This window comes from Nerophis ophidion, linkage group LG20, assembly GCF_033978795.1.
Source record: "Nerophis ophidion isolate RoL-2023_Sa linkage group LG20, RoL_Noph_v1.0, whole genome shotgun sequence".
NCBI lineage: Eukaryota > Metazoa > Chordata > Actinopteri > Syngnathiformes > Syngnathidae > Nerophis > Nerophis ophidion.
Window position 1 is genome coordinate 22,732,104 of NC_084630.1, and position 21,718 is coordinate 22,753,821.

The 21,718-nt window shown below is 41.2% G+C and overlaps 1 protein-coding gene across 4 annotated transcripts in view; it reads right to left on the reverse strand.

The window, feature by feature from the left end:
* The window catches only part of ctnna2 (catenin (cadherin-associated protein), alpha 2), an 820,127-nt gene that overhangs the window by 666,619 nt on the left and 131,790 nt on the right, over window positions 1-21,718 (reverse strand). For all 4 annotated transcript variants that reach the window (XM_061880696.1, XM_061880697.1, XM_061880698.1 and 1 more), the window contains exon 7: window positions 2,952-3,155. In XM_061880696.1, coding sequence (XP_061736680.1) covers window positions 2,952-3,155 — 204 coding nt within the window. The remainder of the gene's footprint in view (window positions 1-2,951; window positions 3,156-21,718) is intronic.

Genomic DNA, 21,718 nt, shown 5'->3' on the forward strand with positions numbered 1-21,718 from the left:
ACCCGCCGTGGCTCCTGGCAATGGCTATATTCTGCCCAAGCTCCCTTGACCCGGGCTGCTAATGCATTACTCCCCAGATCAATTGATAGATTGGCCCTGTCTGAGCTGCCGTAACTAAATCAGCTGCTCCTGATGATTCAGCAGCAGCCAGGCTGTCACCAATCACAGATCAGCAGCAGCCCAGACAGCTATGGACATTCTCCTGTCACTTCCAGCTAATTCATGGCCGGCTACCACATTGATTAACCTTGTGCTTTGGTTCAGGCTTCCTTGGGAATAAAAAAAAATGACACCTGTAGACGCAGGATGTGACTGGATGAAGAGGGGCTAAGAAAAGGGGAGGTGGTTTGTGTTATTTCAGCACTGATTAAAAATACGGTGCCTGATTAGAACTTGGCAGACAACAAAACCGTGGTGGGCCTCATCCGTGATGACAACATGGACTGCAGGGAGGAGGGGAAACATCTGCTTGACTGGTGCAGAACAAGCAACCTGCTCCTGAACGTCCACTTCAGGAAGCAGCATCCAGCCACGCTCCAGCTGTGGAGGTGGTAAGCAGCACCAAGTTGCTGGGGGTGCAGCATACTTGCCAACCCTCCTCATTCTCCCGGGGGAGTCCCGAATTTCAGTGCCCCTCCCGAAAATCACCCAGGGCAACCATTCTCACGAGTTTCTCCCGATTTCCACCCGGACAACAATATTGGGGGCCTTTAGCATCCTCGCTCACCCAAAACCTTCACCCTTTAACGGCCGCATGCTGTCCTCAGTCACGCCCGCTTTACCTCCATATAAATGGTGTGCCAGCCCGGTCACATGACATCTTCAGCTTATGGAACTCAGTGCACACACAACAACCTGTATGGATTCCATAAGAGATTCGGTAAGGACTCTGTTTGATAAGAGGATTCGATCATTTCAAATACTTGAATTTTAGTGAATTACAGCTATATATATATATATATATATATATATATATATATATATATATATATATATATATATATATATATATATATATATATATATATATATATATGTATATAGCTGGAATTAAAGTATTTATTTTATATCATATAAGAAATACTTGAATTTCAGTGAATTACAGCTATATATATAGAGAGAGAGAGAAAGATGGAGAGAGAGAGGGAGAGTGAGAGAGAGAGAGATGAAAAGAGCACAGCTCCCCCACACCACAGTTTTCTTGGAGAAGTGTGCTTCACATCGAGTGTTTTCACACTATTATTACAAGTACATACACTTATTTTGCACACACATGACTTGAATATGACTTTAATGGTCGTACGGAGTGGACTGACACATATAAATTTGAACTCTACACCACTTAGTTTAATGAAGAATCTCCAACTTAATTGTAAATCTCTGACAACATAATTGCTGCAAGTTTGCCCCCATTGTGTGTACAAGGTGAGTTAATGACTATGAACTTTACCTGGAAGTGTACATAGCACAGCATTTTAATATATAACCCAATCCAAGCCATCTTTCCCACTCGTGCCACAAATAAACCAACACAAAAAGTCCACACACACGACACAACCTGCTGACTCAACCTACTGGGGGTTATAAAAAAACGCCCCATCACAACACATAGGTCAAAATTACACTTATTTAAATACCCTGCAATGCATGATGGGGAAAATGCAAAACACTCTCTCCACACTTACTCATGTTTGTGCATTTTAGCTGCTTAATATTTCTGATTGTTTACAAAACTTTTACGAGGTTGTCACAGAACAACATAGGTGTTGAACTTTCACATATTCCTAATGTCTAAATATATTATTCATTATTTATATACCCCCTATATTAATATATATATATATATATATATATATATATATATATATATATATATCCGCACATACATACATACATTCATACATACATACATATATATATTTATTTATATATATATACATATATATGTATGTATATATATATATATATATATATATATATATATATACACACACACACACACACTCCCATATATACACACACATATATATGTGTGTGTGTATACATGTAGAAATATGTATGTGTATGTACACACATACACACACAATGTATGTATATAGGCTATACATCCGTCTGAATGTGTATATATGTATATATACATATATACATATATACACATACAGTACACACACATACTGTATTTTTCTAAGCTATTCATTTGTGTATATATAAGTATATATATGTGTGAGTGTGTGTGTGTGTGTATATATATATATATATATATATATATATATATATATATATCCACACACACACTGTATGTTTATAAGCTATTTATGTGTGTATATATGTATATATGCGTGTGTATGTATGTATATATATATATACACAAACACACACACAAACACACATACTGTATGTTTATAAGCTATTTATGTGTGTATATATGTATATATATATGTGTGTGTGTTTGTGTGTATATATATATATATATATATATATATACATATATATAAATATATATATACAAACACACACATACTGTATGTTTCGAAACTATTTATGTGTGTGTATATATGTATATTGTTATTGTACATGTGGTCGGCTTTTGGCCCCTGGCCAAATTTTTTTCAGCCCAATGTGGCCCCCAAGTCAAAAAGTCTGGACACCCCTGGACTACAGTGCTGGACTACAGTGCTGGACTACAATGGCAGACCCACACAAAGCTCTTCAGGTGACCCTTTACCATATATGGAGATATCCGCTGAGGTCTCAAAATGTGCAAAGTATGAAGAGAGGCAAGGATGTTTTAACATTTTCTGGACTTAAGCAGTCCACAAAAACAGGCACCAGGTAAGAAAATGTCCCCTTTAAGACATTTTAAGGCCTCACAGTTTATATCAAATATTGCATTTGAGACTTTTCAGGAGCCTGTCATGAGGTGTGGCTGCTAGTGAGTAAAACAGACTTACATTGTTCATGTACTCGCTCAGCAAGTCTTGCAGGGCCTGTCGGACGGCGTTGCACTCGGCCACGATGCGTTCACGGCGGTCGTCACGCGTGCACGAAGAGTCGGCCATTAAAGCGGCGCCGCTGATGATGCTCTCCAAGCGCTCTTCCAGAGAGGGCCGGAAGCGAGCCTCGCTGAATGTCAGAGGGTCCAGGATGATTTTGTTCTGTCAAGCACAAACACAAAAAGTCAAATGATTTAGACGAATACACATCGAGAATCTCAAACATATCTCTCCAGTAGCATCAAAAAAGTCCTCAGACCTAAATAACGGCTGGAAACAAGAACCACTACCAAGAACTACAAACATCTGCAGGTCAAATCTGCACCCAAAGTGCACCTTTGCCAGGAGAACTTAGACATGTGCACAAGTGACAGATGGTAGGCATCAAAAGAGTTGTTGACAGTAGCCTATCTATGTAGCCTGGTGTTAACGAGACTGGGATTGGATACTCACTTGTGAGTATCCAATCACAAGTTGCAATTTACTGAAGCAGGAAGTGCTGTGCCGTAGCAAGCGGAGAAATCCCTTTTTGAACCCACCGAGAAGGAGAACAAAAGGTTGATTAGGTGGCAGATATATAATTGCAAGGCCATTTTCAAGAAGGATATTTAAAGAGAAACTACATATTGTGAGACCATGTCAGCCAACACAGGAAGTTAGCTCAGCTGAAATGCTCGCCACTTCCACTGGAATCAAGCAACTAGGAGCGGTCGGTACCACTGGCTTATACGGCGTCCAATCGGTGCTACAAATTGTGACTTCAAATAATTTACTTCTTTATTTTTTCACGTTTGTTTTTTTTACTATTTTCATTTTAACAGTACCACATGAGATAAGTTTAAATTGCTGATGCGGGTTTATGGATTTTTAAATGTGCCGGAAAATAACCCGTTTTGTACACTGTTGATGAGGTTCAATGCCCAGTAGTGTGTGAATGTGTTCCTGTATAGTATTTCTCCATCAATGGTCATGTGGTGACATCAATGATGATATTTCCAGAGAATTTCTAGTGTATTTCTTTAAGAACATACTCGTAAACAGAGAAGAAAGAAAGGAACGTTCGCGTTGCAATAACTTTTCTGAAGAACACTGATTAGTGGAACTATTTGACTCAGCCGCCATGTTTGCATCTCTTTCCAGTTTATTTTGAAAAGGATCATTTTGAGTAGTTTTTAAAAGGGATCTGCCGTTTTTGAGGGATTTTTGCCAATTGTTCACAATCATTACGAACGACAAGAAAACACGTTTTTGTTTTATTTTAAGATGATTAAAAAAAAACATTTGGAAGATGTTGCTCACCGTTGTAGCCTTCAAAGCTTCCAAAACGACTTTAAACTTCTGGCAACATGCTTGTTCCTCCTTTCGGAATCAAACAAGTGTGTTTTCTAGTCATGGCAGACTTGGTAACTAACGGACAACGCGGACGTCTATTTTTGGACAAATGAGGATTCACAACCTTATATTTTTGTAGCTGAAAATACGGAGGATGAACAGGACAGGATAGGTCTTTACTGTCATCACACAAGTACAGCAAAACTTAGTGTTCAGCACAAACCCATCCAAGATTAGACAAACAAAAACCGTGTGCAGGGTTACGGAACAGGAACGCTGAAGGGGCGCCACAAGGCGCCCCGTAAAAGATGGGAAAAAGGTAAATGCTGGGAGAGGATGAGTAAAAAAAATACAATCTAGCCTGGGCTGCTACGGGGGCCCAGTCTGGAGTGGGAAAAATCCTCCATAGCAAATATACATATACATATTACAACGTATATCTCAAGATATCTAGCAACAGAGGGGAGAGAGTGGGGGGCCATGGTGGCAGGCCGCAGCTCTTAGGCACTGCCCATCCCTCCATCACCCCTATGGGATTTGCGTCAAGGGCGTTGGATTGGGGCTGGGGTATGTGTGCGTTTGGCGTATATTTTTTGTGGATGCATGTCTGTGTAAGCCTGCAGTGTGTCTCTGTTCCGCGGCCATGATGTCGTGCAGCCTCTAGTACAAAGTCAACCACAACAGGTGTGTGTCCATGAGAGACAAGAAGGGAGTTTGTTGTGTCTTTGCCGCACTGTCCTTCGGGAGAGTCTCCAAGCCAGGGAAACAATTCAAGTTGGAATGTTTTAGATGAAAGTGAAAATAAAATTTGCTTTTCACTCTAAATTGTCTATGACTGGTCCTCAAATTCATCCCGCTGGTTATAGAAGCGAGAACAAAGGGTGAGACGCAAGCAGAGAAAGTGAGGTCGGCGTCACTCGAAGCTGCAAAATGTGGAACTTGAAGCCAAATTATTTCGACATAAATGGGAGTGCTTGCTCAAATAAACCGGAAATACCGACCCTGGCCGGCTGAACCAAATGCACAACTGTCCATCGAGTGAGTCGCACTTTGATATAATTCATGATACACGCAATAACAATGTTGTTACAGTTTGGTTAGTATACATGTTACAGAATGTGAACTTAGTATTTTAGAAATGTTTCAAATGCATTTTGAAAAGGGATTTCGCGGTAGAATTGATCACTCCATTTAGCTGCATTGGTAGCCACGAAGGGGCCTATCCCCAGGTGCATGTCTTTGGAGGTGGGAGGAAGCCGGAGTACCCGGAGGGAACCCACGCAGTCACGTGCAAACTCCACACAGAAAGATCCCGAACCTGGGATTGAACTCAGGACTACTCAGGACCTTCATATTGTGAGCCACATGCACTAACCCCTTGTCCACCGTGCTGCGGGGACTCAGATAACTGATGAAAAATGTATGTTTGTAAAATGATAGAGTATAAACTAAATTAGTACTGAAACTGTCAAATCATCAATTTAGTCATAGTTTCTGCGCTTAATAAACTTCTCCATGACTTTAGCTCCAGACTTCTTCTGTTTGATATTGTCATTACTGCCAGGAGTGGTAATTGCAACTGAGTACCACAGCTGAAGGAAACAGGTATTTGTTTGCGGTTCTCTTGGGGGAACTTGACAATGGGGCCCCTGCTCCATGTCTAAGAAACACTGATATCAACTACCCTGAACTGTGAAATGCGGTGAAACCACAGACCACAAAAAGGAACCAAGGACCAAAAGTTCAGGAACTTTTTGGTGTACAGATTTGAGTTGATCCTCCTAAATGTGACAGTTTTGAAAGAAGCAAAAGGTAAACCCTTCTGTTTCCAGCACAAATGTTAAAGTAGAGAGGTTGTGAAGAACGGGTGACACAGGGCAGCCGTCACATCAAATCAGCCAGCCTGCCGTCGCCTTCCAGGACTTTCCGATATTTTAATGGCAACTATGTCATCCCTCGGAAGAACTATTTTGTATGGAAGGCTTGTTTTGTTGTGATCCTCAGTCTGTTTGACAAAGCTCAGACAGAGCTGACCCATCAAGGGGATCTGTCACAACACTGATTGATCCGCCAAATACGCAGAGCGCGTCATCTGAAGGTTAAAGTTGGCTCATTGATTGTCGCAGAATGGAAGCAGACTGAACACCTTTGGAGGAGTCCGGGCATGTGGGCATGGACTGCACACGAGAGCGGAATCAAACATCCGTTTTGGAAGTGTCTACAGTTCATGGTGTTCAGGGTCAAAGATGAGCTGGAGCCTATACCAGCTGGCCTTGGTAAGGAAGAGGGTGTCACCAGTCCATTACAGAGTCACATTTATCCTGGCCTCTTAAAATGTCATCTACAACACTTAGCTGAATATGAAATATAACACATAAATATGGTGTACGAACCACGAACTGAACCGCAATTTGGCCCGCGAGACGTCAAGAGTTTATGGAATAAAATACTGCGGTCGCAGGGTTTCAATTCATTTTCGAAATGACTTGAAATGCAGCTCGGTCCCCATTGTTTGGACAGTTAAGGTCAATCCGGTGGACAAAAACTATAACTTGGAAGTTAAAGTGCAGGATTTACTTATATGACCCAATACAAAGTGCTTTCCCTAGTCATGGTGCAACAAAAAATGAAGCAACAGAAAATGCCAACAGACATGGTCACACACAACACAAATTGTGAATATTATAAACAACATTCATGCACCATAAACAAATTCAGAATCAAATCCATTTAAATGAAAGACTCTCCACACGTATCCACGTTGGGTGCATTTTAGCTGCTGGATGTTTCTGATTGATTACAACACTTTCAGAAGGTTGTCCTCACAAACGTAAACAAGGTAGGAGTCTAGATTTCACAAACTCCTAATATCCAATTATATTAATTATAAATCCATTACATTAATTATAAAATATACATCCATCATACATATATAAACATATAAATATGTATATAGCGGTATAGCTCGGTTGGTAGAGGGGCCGTGCCAGCAACTTGAGGGTTGAAGGTTTGATCCCCGCTTCTGTCATCCTAGTCACTGCCGTTGTGTCCTTGGGCAAGACACTTTACCCACCTGCTCCCAGTGCCACCCACACTGGTTTAAATGTAAAAATTTGATATTGGGTTTCACTATGTAAAGCGCTTTGAGTCACTTTGAGAAAAGCACTATACAAATATACTTCACTTCTTCACTATATGTACGAATATATATATACACACACACACACACACACACACACATACAAACCCCGTTTCCATATGAGTTGGGAAATTGTGTTAGATGAAAATATAAACAGAATACAATGATTTGCAAATCATTTCCAACCCATATTCAGCTCAATTTGCTACAAAGGCAAGATATTTGATGTTCAAACTCATAAACTTTATTTTTTTTTTTGCAAATAATAATTAACTTAGAATTTCATGGCTGGAACACGTGCCAAAGTAGTTGGAAAAGGGCATGTTCACCACTGTGTTACATCACCTTTTCTTTTAACAACATTCAATAAACATTTGGGAACTGAGGAAACTAATTGTTGAAACTTTGAAAGTGGAATTCTTTCCCATTCTTGTTTTATGTAGAGCTTCAGTCGTTCAACAGTCCGGGGTCTCCGCTGTCGTATTTTACGCTTCATAATGCGCCACACATTTTTGATGGGAGACAGGTCTGGACTACAGGTGCGCCAGGAAAGTACCCGCACTCTTTTTTTACAAAGCCACGCTGTTGTAACACGTGCTGAATGTGGCTTGGCATTGTCTTGCTGAAATAAGCAGGGGCGTCAATGAAAAAGACGGTGCTTAGATGGCAGCATATGTTGTTCCAAAACCTGTATGTACCTTTCAGCATTAATGGTGCCTTCACAGATGTGTAAGTTACCCATGTCTTGGGCACTAATGCACCCCCATACCATCACAGATGCTGGCTTTTGAACTTTATGTCAATAACAGTCTGGATGGTTCGCTTCCCCTTTGATCTGGATGACACAATGTCAAATACTTCCAAAAACAATTTTAAATGTGGACTCGTCAGACCACAGAAGACTTTTCCACTTTGCATCAGTCCATCTTAGATGATCTCGGGCCCAGAGAAGCCGGCGGCGTTTCTGAATGTTGTTGATAAATGGCTTTGGCTTTGCATAGTAGAGCTTTAACTTGCACTTACAGATGTAGCGACCAACTGTATTTAGTGACAGTGGTTTTCTGTAGTGTTCCTGAGCCCATGTGGTGATATCCTTTAGAGATTGATGTCGGTTTTTGATACAGTGCCGTCTGAGGGATGGAAGGTCACTGTCCTTCAATGTTGGTTTCCGGCCATGCCGCATACGTGGAGTGATTTCTCCAGATTCTCTGAACCTTTTGATGATATTATGGAGCGTAGATGTTGAAATCCCTAAATTTCTTGCAATTGCACTTTGAGGAACGTTGTTCTTAAACTGTTTGACTATTTGCTCACACAGCTGTGGACAAAGGGGTGTACCTCGCCCCATCCTTTACTGTGAAAGACTGAGCATTTTTTGGGAAGCTGTTTTTATACCCAATCATGGCACCCACCTGTTCCCAATTAGCCTGCACACCTGTAGGATGTTCCAAATAAGTGTTTGATGAGCATTCCTCAACTTTATCAGTATTATTTGCCACCTTTCCCAACTTTTTTGTCACGTGTTTCTGGCATCAAATTCTATAGTTAATGATTTGCACACAAAAAAAAGTCTATCAGTTTGAACATCAAATATGTTGTCTTTGAAGCATATTCAACTGAATATGGGTTGAAAAGGATTTGCAAATCATTGTATTCTGTTTATATTTACATCCAACAAAATTTCCCAACTCATATGGAAACATGGTTTATATATATATATATATATATATATATATATATATATATATATACACACACACACACACACACATATGTATATATTTGTATATGTATATATATATATATATATATATCTATATACATACTGTATATATACATATACATACATACAGTATATATGTCTTTGTATATATACAGTATGTAAATACTGTATATGTACATATACATACATATATATATACTGTATAAATACATATCTACAGTATATATATGTATTTGCATATATATGTATGTATAAAAAATGTATATACTCTATATATACACATACACCCACTGTATAGACACATATATACTACACATACACACACACACATATATATACACGTATATATGTATACATACATATATATACACATGTATATATATATATACATACATATATATATATATATATATATATATATATATATATATATATATATATATAGACAGACAGACAGTAATTTATTGATTACTTCAGGAGAGTTCCTTCAGGAAAATAAACAATTATATATATATATATATATATATATATATATATATATATAAATATATACATATATATATGTATATATATATATAAGATGGCGGCGCCCGGACGGGCTGCGACCTCGAGGGGCTCTTGCTAAAGATGGAACATTTGGCAAAAATACCGGACAATTCTACAAAGTTTATGGCTGGCTCACATCGTGGTCACTCCGTGATCACGTACGACCGCCAGACACTTCTGGATGTGGACATATCGGGCCGTTTTGGACTGATAGACGCGTGCGTGCTAAACGTGCTAACTAGCATGGTACGTCGGCGGCTACATCCAGCGGCCTGTGAAGCAGGGGAGTATAGTAGCAGCGGGGGCCGTCTACGGAGCAGACGCCAGCGATGTGATCGGAAACGCGGATGTCGAGCGGGGCTAAAAACAAAGCAGAAGGCTAATCCCCACAGAACACCACTTCCCTCCATCCTGAAGCCGGATTTAAATGGAAGATGCGAGACTACTGGTCTGGGTAAGGAGTCAGTTAAATTAGAACAAGTTTTTTCTGCTTTGAGTGTTTCAGAGTTGGACATGTGTTCTACCGGGATGGCTAACTATGATGCATGCAGTTTATCAAAGCAACAAACAAACAATCGGAAAATTCCCGTTACTGAGGTGGCTAACCATGATGCGTGCAGTTTATCAAAGCAACAATCAAACAATCGAAAAATTCCCGTCGTATCAATTCCTAGATATGGTCGTAATTATACTAAATGCACTGGGCATAATAAACACAACATTATTAATATTGCTACTACGGATAATTTGATCCAAAACTCCCTAGAACAGCCCACTACCTATAATATAGGTTTTTTAAACATAAGATCATTGTCTCCCAAAACGTTGTTAGTTAATGATATCATCAGAGACAACAATCTTAACGTCATCGGTCTCAGCGAAACCTGGCTTAAACCAAACGACTTTTTTGCGCTAAATGAGGCATGTCCTCCTAACTTTACACATGCGCATATTGCCCGTCCGCTTAAAAGGGGTGGGGGGGTCGCACTAATATACAACGAAAACTTTAACCTTAGTCCTAACATAAATAATAAATATAAATCGTTTGAGGTGCTTACTATGAGGTCTGTCACACCGCTGTCTCTACACCTGGCTGTTATCTACCGCCCCCCAGGGCCCTATTCGGACTTTATCAATGAATTCTCAGAGTTTGTTGCTGATCTAGTGACACACGCCGATAATATAATCATAATGGGGGGCTTTAATATCATTATGAATACCCCATCGGACCCACCGTGCGTAGCGCTCCAGACTGTAATTGATAGCTGTGGTCTCACACAAATAATAAAAGAACCCACGCATCGCAACGGTAATACGATAGACCTAGTGCTTGTCAGGGGTACCACCGTTTCCAAAGTTACGATACTCCCGTATACTAAAGTATTGTCCGATCATTACCTTATAAAATTCGAGGTTCAGACGCATGTTCGTCAAACTAATAATAATAAGAACTGCTATAGCAGCCGCAACATTAATACGGCCACAACGACAACTCTTGCTGACCTACTGCCCTCGGTAATGGCACCATTCCCAAAGTATGTGGGCTCTATTGATAACCTCACTAACAACTTTAACGACGCCCTGCGCGAAACCATCGATAACATAGCACCGCTAAAGTTAAAAAAGGCTCCAAAAAAGCGCACCCCGTGGTTTACAGAAGAAACTAGAGCTCAGAAATTATTATGTAGAAAGCTGGAACGCAAATGGCGCACGACTAAACTTGAGGTGCACCATCAAGCATGGAGTGATGGTTTAATAACTAATAAACGCATGCTTACCTTAGCTAAAGCTAAATATTACTCAAATCTCATCCACCGTAATAAAAACGATCCTAAATTTTTGTTTAGTACGGTAGCATCGCTAACCCAACAAGGGACCCCTTCCAGTAGCTCAAGCCATTTAGCTGATGACTTTATGCAATTCTTTAGTAAGAAAATTGAAGTCATTAGAAAGGATATTAAAGACAATGCGTCCCAGCTACAACTGGGTTCTATTAACACTGATACGATGGTATATACGGCGGCTACTGCCCTCCAAAATAGTTTCTCTCGTTTTGAGGAAATAACATTAGAGGAATTGTTACAACGTGTAAATGGAATAAAACAGACAACATGTTTACTTGACCCTCTTCCTGGGAAACTGATCAAGGAGCTCTTTGTATTATTAGGTCCATCAGTGCTAAATATTATAAACTTATCACTCTCCTCGGGCACTGTTCCCCTAGCATTCAAAAAAGCGGTTATTCATCCTCTTCTTAAAAGACCTAACCTCGATCCTGACCTCATGGTAAACTACCGATCGGTGTCTCACCTTCCCTTTATTTCAAAAATCCTTGAAAAAATTGTTGCGGACCAGTTAAATGAACACTTAGCGTCTAACAATCTATGTGAAACCTTTCGATCCGGTTTCAAGGCAAATCACTCCACGGAGACAGCCCTCGCAAAAATGACTAATGATCTATTGCTAACGATGGATTCTGATGCGTCATCTATGTTGCTGCTCCTCGATCTTAGCGCTGCTTTCGATACCGTCGATCATAATATTTTATTAGAACGTATCAAAACACGAATTGGTATGTCAGACTTAGCCCTGTCTTGGTTTAACTCTTATCTTACTGATAGGATGCAGTGTGTCTCCCATAACAATGTGACCTCGGACTACGTTAAGGTAACGTGTGGAGTTCCTCAGGGTTCGGTCCTTGGCCCTGCACTCTTCAGCATCTACATGCTGCCGCTAGGTGACATCATACGCAAATACGGTATTAGCTTTCACTGTTATGCTGATGACACCCAACTCTACATGCCCCTAAAGCTGACCAACACGCCGGATTGTAGTCAGCTGGAGGCGTGTCTTAATGAAATTAAACAATGGATGTCCGCTAACTTTTTGCAACTCAACGCCAAAAAAACGGAAATGCTGATTATCGGTCCTGCTAGACACCGAACTCTATTTAATAATACAACTCTAACATTTGACAACCAAACAATTAAACAGGGCGACACGGTAAAGAATCTGGGTATTATCTTTGACCCAACTCTCTCCTTTGAGGCACACATTAAAAGCGTTACTAAAACGGCCTTCTTTCATCTCCGTAATATCGCTAAAATTCGCTCCATTCTGTCCACTAAAGACGCTGAGATCATTATCCATGCGTTTGTTGCGTCTCGTCTCGATTACTGTAACGTATTATTTTCGGGTCTCCCCATGTCTAGCATTAAAAGATTAGAGTTGGTACAAAATGTGGCTGCTAGACTTTTGACAAGAACAAGAAAGTTTGATCACATTACGCCTGTACTGGCTCACCTGCACTGGCTTCCTGTGCACTTAAGATGTGACTTTAAGGTTTTACTACTTACGTATAAAATACTACACGGTCTAGCTCCATCCTATCTTGCCGATTGTATTGTACCATATGTCCCGGCAAGAAATCTGCGTTCAAAGGACTCCGGCTTATTAGTGATTCCCAAAGCCCAAAAAAAGTCTGCGGGCTATAGAGCGTTTTCCGTTCGGGCTCCAGTACTCTGGAATGCCCTCCCGGTAACAGTTCGAGATGCCACCTCAGTAGAAGCATTTAAGTCTCACCTTAAAACTAATTTGTATACTCTAGCCTTTAAATTGACTCCCTTTTTAGACCAGTTGATCTGCCGTTTCTTTTATTTTTCTTCTATGTCCCACTCTCCCTTGTGGAGGGGGTCCGGTCCGATCCAGTGGCCATGTACTGCTTGCCTGTGTATCGGCTGGGGACATCTCTGCGCTGCTGATCCGTCTCCGCTTGGTTTCCTGCTGGCTCGCTGCTGTGTTGGATCCGCTTTGGACTGGACTCTCGCGACTGTGTTGGATCCATTGTGGATTGAACTTTCACAGTATCATGTTAGACCCGCTCGACATCAATTGCTTTCCTCCTCTCTAAGGTTCTCATAGTCATCATTGTCACCGACGTCCCACTGGGTGTGAGTTTTCCTTGCCCTTATGTGGGCCTACCGAGGATGTCGTGGTGGTTTGTGCAGCCCTTTGAGACACTAGTGATTTAGGGCTATATAAGTAAACATTGATTGATTGATTGATTGATATATATTTATATACATACACACACACACACACAGACAGACACACACACACACACACACATTTCTATCCATCCATCCATTTTCTACCGCTTATTCCCTTTCGGGGTCACGGGGGGCACAGGCGCCTATCTTAGCTACAATCGGGCGGAAGGCGGGGTACACCCTGGACAAGTCGCCACCTCATTGCAGGGCCAACACAGATAGACAGACAACATTCACACTCACATTCACACACTAGGGCCAATTTAGTGTTGCCAATCAACCTATCCCCAGGTGCATGTCTTTGGAGGTGGGAGTAAGCCGGAGTACCCGGAGGGAACCCACGCATTCACGGGGAGAACATGCAAACTCCACACAGAAAGATCCCGAGCCTGGATTTGAACCCAGGACTGCAGGACCTTCGTATTGTGAGGCAGACGCACTAACCCCTCTGCCACCGTGAAGCATATATATTGCTACTTTACAAGTAGTCGGCTTTCGGGCCTCGACCATATATTTTTGGCCCAATGCGGCCCCCAAGACAAAAACTTTGGACACCCCTGACTTAAGAGGACAAAAGCCAAAGTGGTTTGCACATTTGGCAGCGCAGGAAAGCTTTTTAAGCAATGAGAGGCTGATAAAGAGTGCTGACATGAATCCAAGAAGAGCAGGATGCTACATGCTGTGTTAAGTGGCTGCATGCTAAGGACATAAACATGTTCCAAGTATATATCCTCTGAGGGCTCAACATGGAACACAACTATCCCCTTAAAACACACATGGAAATCATCCTTCAATCATTAATAGTCAAAGAGTGAACAGAAATGTGGATGAAAACATGAATTAGTAACTGGAAGCACAGCAGGAATTTAGGCTGCATTCCTTAAAGAGTCAGCGGGTGTCCAACGGACATGACTAATTCCAACGGAGACGACTACTTCCGAAGGACACGACTACTTCCAACGGAGACGACTACTTCCGAAGGACACGACTACTTCCAACGGACACGACTACTTCCGAAGGACACGACTACTTCCAAAGGACACGACTACTTCCGACGGACACGACTACTTCCCAAGGACACGACTACTTCCGACGGACACGACTACTTCCAACGGGCACTACTACTTCCAACGTACACGACTACTTCCCAAAGACACGACTACTTCAAACGGACACAACTACTTCCAACGGACAAGACTACTTCCGACGGAGACGACTATTTCCAACGAAGATGCCTACTTCCAATGGAGACGACTACTTCCAATTGAGAGTTTATTTACCGCGGTAAATAAAGTTCCCTAGGTTTCCACCCAAAACTAAATGTAGACTCCAAACATCCCAGAACAAGCTAGTCCGGTTACTTTTAGACCTCCACCCCAGATCACTCCTCACTCCAACCCACTTCTCCAAAGTGGGCTGGCTCAGGGTGGAGGGACTGAGTAAAACAACTTGCACTGAGCCTGGTCAATAAAATCCGCTACACCTCCCTGATACGGAAGTACATGTCAAACTACTTCCTTAACGTAAATGACCGCCATAACCACAATACCAGGGGGAGCTCCACAAACCACGTTAAACCCAGATTCCCATCTAACAAAGGTCTTAACTCATTCTCTTTCTATGCCACATCAATGTGGAATGCACTACCAACAGGTGGAAAAGTAAGTGCATCTCTATATTCCTTCAAAAGCGCTCTAAAACAACACCTCCAGGCAACTTCAACACTTTACTAATACCCTCCTCCATTCACATCCCATCTCCCCGGATTGTAAATAACCTAATGTCAATTACCAAAGGTACATCTAATGTATATTCTTGTTCTTATGCTATCTGAACTCACTATGTTCTCTGCTGGCTGTACATATCCTACTAAGTAAGACCTACACTGTTTCAATGTCCATTTCTCTGTTGATGCAATTGTTGATGACTGAAGTACTGATATCAACCAAAGCTCCTAATCCCACCGCTGAGTTGCCATCTTTTACACACAAATAAACACATCTGACGATACAATGACATCACAGTCCAATATGCGGAGATGGTCTAGTAAATGCTCCTCTCCTAGCCCTAGGGCAGTCCCCAGAATAGGATGCTCAATGTGATACTGCCACGGTGAATGTGGTCAACAAATAAGCAAGGACCATACATAAGCCTCTCACCTGATATCTCTTGCATATTTTACATCTCTTTAAATTGTTTATAATTACAACAGAGCGGCGCTCCAGTCACGCCTGAACGGTTCTTCCACCAGGGATGTGCTGCCCTGCACACCCGGAAAATAAAATGAAAATCAACAGCTCATTTCCTGCACTCGGGTGCATTTTTACACAACAATTTAACTGGGAACCATATATCTGTCTTTTTGACACTACCGTGTCCCCACATTGTTTATAGATACCTTATTTTTCGGACAATAAGCTGATTAATTCTGGTCGTGCTTACCGACTTCGAAGCAATATTTTTTGGTAAATCGTGAAAGGATAAGAGTGACCAGTAGATGGCAGTCACACATAAGATACGGCAGTAAACAACACCCAAACTTTAAATGTTCCATTGAGAATATAGAACATTACACACAGCACTCAAAAATCTGTCAAAATATTTTTAGTACGACTTCAGTAAGCTATGAAGCCACACCGCTGGACGGATTGTCGGCGCATTAAACATACAAGTATTATTATGGTGTGTGTATAAGGACCGCAAAATGGCACATTTTAGCCGACATTATCTGCCATTCTGTTTCGCAATATTATGTAAATATGTGCTGATGTGTATTTGAGGATCTGCATAAGAACTGAACATTTGCGCGCGTCCTCCAGTGTATTTTGTGTCGACTCCACAGTCGATAAGCTTCTTCTTTTTCTCTACTTTCTTGTTATGTGACATTCATCCTCCACTGTTGACATTTCTAATATTAAGTAGTGTAAAGTTCTTACTTATATCTGTCAGTAAACTCGTCATGAAAGCGCTAAAACTTACCGGTGTAGTGAGTTGACATTATTCACCCAAGTAACTTTAGTTATTAGAGGGTTCCGGTCGGACGGTTTTCCACGGGACACATTTCGGGCGTTGTTGTTGCCCTAGTGAGTCACGAATGAGGAAATGCTGCTTTGTTATTGATTGAAATCAAGTTTGAATGTCATTAAAACAGTTAACTCCATCTTTTGACATCGCTTCCTCTCCCGTCCTTGCACGCTACACCAAAGATGATGGGGAGAAGACGCCGTCCAAGTGGAGGCACATAAATAAGACCGCCCACAAAACAGCACATCCTGAAGCGACTGTCAGAAAGCTACTTGAAGATCAATCAATGTTTACCTATATAGCCCTAAATCACGAGTGTCTCAAAGGGCAGCACAAGCCACAATGACATCCTGGGCTCAGACCCCACATCAGGGCAGGGAAAAACTCAACCCAATGGGATGACAATGAGAAAACTTGGAGGGAACCTTTGTCGCCTTCAAAGTCTCTAAAAATACTTCAGAATTCTCCATCAACGTTTTATATATACACTGCAAGTATATATATCATGTAGTAACTGACACCGTCATAACAATATGTAATATGTACAATACACACACTGCAAGTATATATGCATACATAATGTAATAACAGACACCTTCATAACAATATGTAATATGTACAATATACACACTGCAAGTATGTATGTATATATATATGTATAAAATGTAATAAGACACCTTCATAACAATATGAAATATGTACAATATACACACTGCAAGTATATATATATATATATATATATATATATACATATATATATATATATATATAGAAAATGTAATAGACACCTTCATAACAATATGAAATATGTACAATATACACACTGCAAGTATATATATCATGTAGTAACAGACACCTTGATAACAATATGTAATATCTACAATATACACACTGCAAGTATATATATTTTATATATATAATGTAGTAACATACAACTTCATAACAATATGTAATATGTACAATATTTAAAGTATTTTGATCATTTTAATCATTTCCGGGACTGACTTAGTCTGCGCATTGATGTCTGTTTTTGTTCCTACTTCCGGAATCACACTCGAGCATTTTCTAGTCATGGCAGACTTGGTAAAAGACAACAAAGACAACTATTTTTGGACAAAGGAGGATTTACAACATTATCTTTTTGAAACTGAATACACTGCTGCTTATAGAAGCGAACACGAAGGGAAAGTGAGACGTTGGAGCAAACAGAGTCCGTTAGAGGGGGATGAAAGCCATTTTGACGCTGTAAATATGGAAATTGGAGCCAAGCTATTTCGACATAAATGGATTGCTTACCCAAAATCAAATTTAAACGTCACCAGCCAGCAGGACCAAACACACATCTGTATTTGGAGTGAGTCACTTTATTATTGATCATGATACACGCAGCACATCATGTGTGTTAGTACAACTGCACTACATACACTGTCTGGCTAGCAGACATGAAATACTACTTTACAGATACTGTAATACAATTATTCATGTTTTTCACTCAGTACAGATTGCTGTCCTATCACAGTGTTGTGTATCACAAACTTAAACGTGCTTTGTGTTGTTATAGAAGCTACCTTATCTCTTGCCGTAGTTTGCTTTTACGGCTAATACCGTAGCATAGTTAGTACACTTGAAAAATAGTTCCTCAATGTTCATTCTCACAATAACAATGTTGCTACAGTTTGGTTACTATACAGGGTACACAACGTCAATGAAGTATTTGACGTTTTTTTAATGCATTATTCAAGTGATTTAGAGGTAAAATTGATTGCTAACATTATCTGCCATGCTAGCCACCTTGAACAAACCGATTTTTACTTGCTAGAACGCAAAAAAAATAACTTTTGTCTTCTTGTCTCTCATAAGGATTGTGAACAATAGGGAAAATGTTAAAGGGGAACATTATCACCAGACCTATGCAAGCGTCAATATATACCTTGATGGTGCAGAAAAAAGACCGTATATTTTTTTAACCGATTTCCGAATTCTAAATGGGTGAATTTTGGCGAATTAAACGCCTTTCTGTTTATCGCTCTTTTTGCGATGACGTCAGAACGTGACGTCTCCGAGGTAATACAGCCGCCATTTTCATTTTCGACACATTGCAAATATTGGGTCTCAGCTCTGTTATTTTCAACTATTTTTTGGAACTTTGGAGACATCATGCCTCGTCGGTGTGTTGTCGGAGGGTGTAACAACACTAACAGGGAGGGATTCAAGTTGCACCAATGGCCCGAAGATGCGAAAGTGCTTGCCGCCAGACCCCCATTGAATGTGCCGGAGTGTCTGCACATTTTATCAGCGATGACAGACATGGCACAGAGATGTATGGATAACCTGCAGATGCATTTGCAACGATAAAGTCAACAAAATCACAAAGGTGAGTTTTGTTGATCTTGACTTATGTGCTAATCAGACATATTTGGTTGCGGCGTGACTGCCAGCTAATTGATGCTAACATGCTACGCTAATCGACGCTAACATGCTATTTACCAGCGGTGCTAAAGCAGACATGGCACAGAGATGTATGGATAACCTGCAGATGCATTTGCAACGATAAAGTCAACGAATTCACAAAGCTGAGTTTTGTCGATGTTGACTGCCAGCTAATTGATGCTAACATGCTATGCTAATCGATGCTAAAATGCTATTTACCGGCGGTGCTAAAGCAGACATGGCACAAAGATGTATGGATAACCTGCAGATGCTTTCGCAACTATATTATGTTTCCTTCCACCCACATTTAATCAATCAATCAATCAATCAATGTTTACTTATATAGCCCTAAATCACTAGTGTCTCAAAGGGCTGCACAAACCACCACGACATCCTCGGTAGGCCCACATAAGGGCAAGGAAAACTCACACCCAGTGGGACATCGGTGACAATGATGACCCAGTGGGACGTCGGTGACAATGATGACTATGAGAACCTTAGAGAGGAGGAAAGCAATGGATGTCGAGCGGGTCTAACATGATACTGTGAAAGTTCAATCCACAATGGATACAACACAGTCGCGAGAGTCCAGTCCAAAGAGGATCCAAGACACAGCAGCGAGAGTCCCGTTCACAGCGGAGCCAGCAGGAAACCATCCGAAGCGTAGGCGGACCAGCAGCGCAGAGATGTCCCCAGCCGATACACAGGCGAGCAGTACATGGCCACCGGATCGGACCGGACCCCCTCCACACGGGAGAGTGGGACATAGAAGAAAAAGAAAAGAAACGGCAGATCAACTGGTCTAAAAAGGGAGTCTATTTAAAGGCTAGAGTATACAAATGAGTTTTAAGGTGAGACTTAAATGCTTCTACTGAGGTGGCATCGCGAACTGTTACCGGGAGGGCATTCCAGAGTACTGGAGCCCGAACGGAAAACGCTCTATAGCCCGCAGACTTTTTTTGGGCTTTGGGAATCACTAATAAGCCGGAGTCCTTTGAACGCAGATTTCTTGCCGGGACATACGGTACAATACAATCGGCAAGATAAGATGGAGCTAGACCGTGTAGTATTTTATACGTAAGTAGTAAAACCTTAAAGTCACATCGGACGGGCAATATGCGCATGTGTAAAGTTAGGAGGACATGCCTCATTTAGCGCAAAAAAGTCGTTTGGTTTAAGCCAGGTTTCGCTAAGACCGATGACGTTAAGATTGTTGTCTCTGATAATATCATTAACTAACAACGTTTTAGGAGACAATGATCTTATGTTTAAAAAACCTATATTATAGGTAGTGGGCTGTTTTAGGGAATTTTTGATCAAATTATCCGTAGTAGCAATATTAATAATGTTGTGTTTATTATGCCCAGTGCATTTAGTATAGTTACGACCATATCTAGGAATTGATACGACAGGAATTTTCCGATTGTTTGATTGTTGCTTTGATAAACTGCACGCATCATGGTTAGCCACCTCAGTAACGGGGATTTTCCGATTGTTTGTTTGTTGCTTTGATAAACTGCACACATCATGGTTAACCATCTCAGTAACGGGGATTTTCCGATTGTTTGTTTGTTGCTTTGATAAACTGCACGCATCATAGTTAGCCACCTCGGTAAAACATATGTCCAACTCTGAAACACTCAAAGCAGAAAAAACTTGTTCTAATTTAACTGACTCCTTACCCAGACCAGTAGTCTCGCATTTTCCATCTAAATCCGTCTTCGGGATGGAGGAAAGTGGTGTTCTGTGGGGATTAGCCTTCTGCTTTGTTTTTAGCCCCGCTCGGCATCCGCGTTTCCGAACACACCGCTGGCGTCTGCTCCGTAGACGGCCCCCGCTGCTACTAGACTCCCCTGCTTCACAGGCCGCTGGATGTAGCCGCCGATGTATTCCCATGCTAGTTAGCATGTTTAGCACGCCCGCGTCTATCAGTCCAAAACGGCCCGATTCGTCCACATCCAGAAGTGTCTGGCGGTCGTACGTGATCACGGAGTGACCACGATGTGAGCCAGCCATAAAGTTTGTGGAATTGTCCGGTATTTCTGCCAAATGTTCCATCTTTAGCAAGAGCTCCTCGAGAGCGCAGCCCGTCCGGGCGCCGCCATCTTGGAATCAAAAAACACTTACCAATCGACGGATTTAAGTTGCTCCAGTGTCACAAGATGCGAAAATCCTGATCATTTTACCGGCGATGCTAACGCAGCAATTCGGCCATGCTATGGCTATGAATAGCGTCAATAGCTATTCACTCAATAGCTTCAGTTTCTTCTTCAATACTTTCATACTCCAACCATCCGTTTCAATACATGTGTAATCTGTTGAATCACTTAAGCCGCTGAATCCGAGTCTGAATCCGAGCTAATGTCGCTATATTTTGCTGTGGTATCCCCATTGTTTGTTTACATTGGCGGCACTGTATGACGTACCAGGGAAATGGATAGTCGCATCGCAAATAGCGAAAATCAAGCACTTTAAAGCTTTT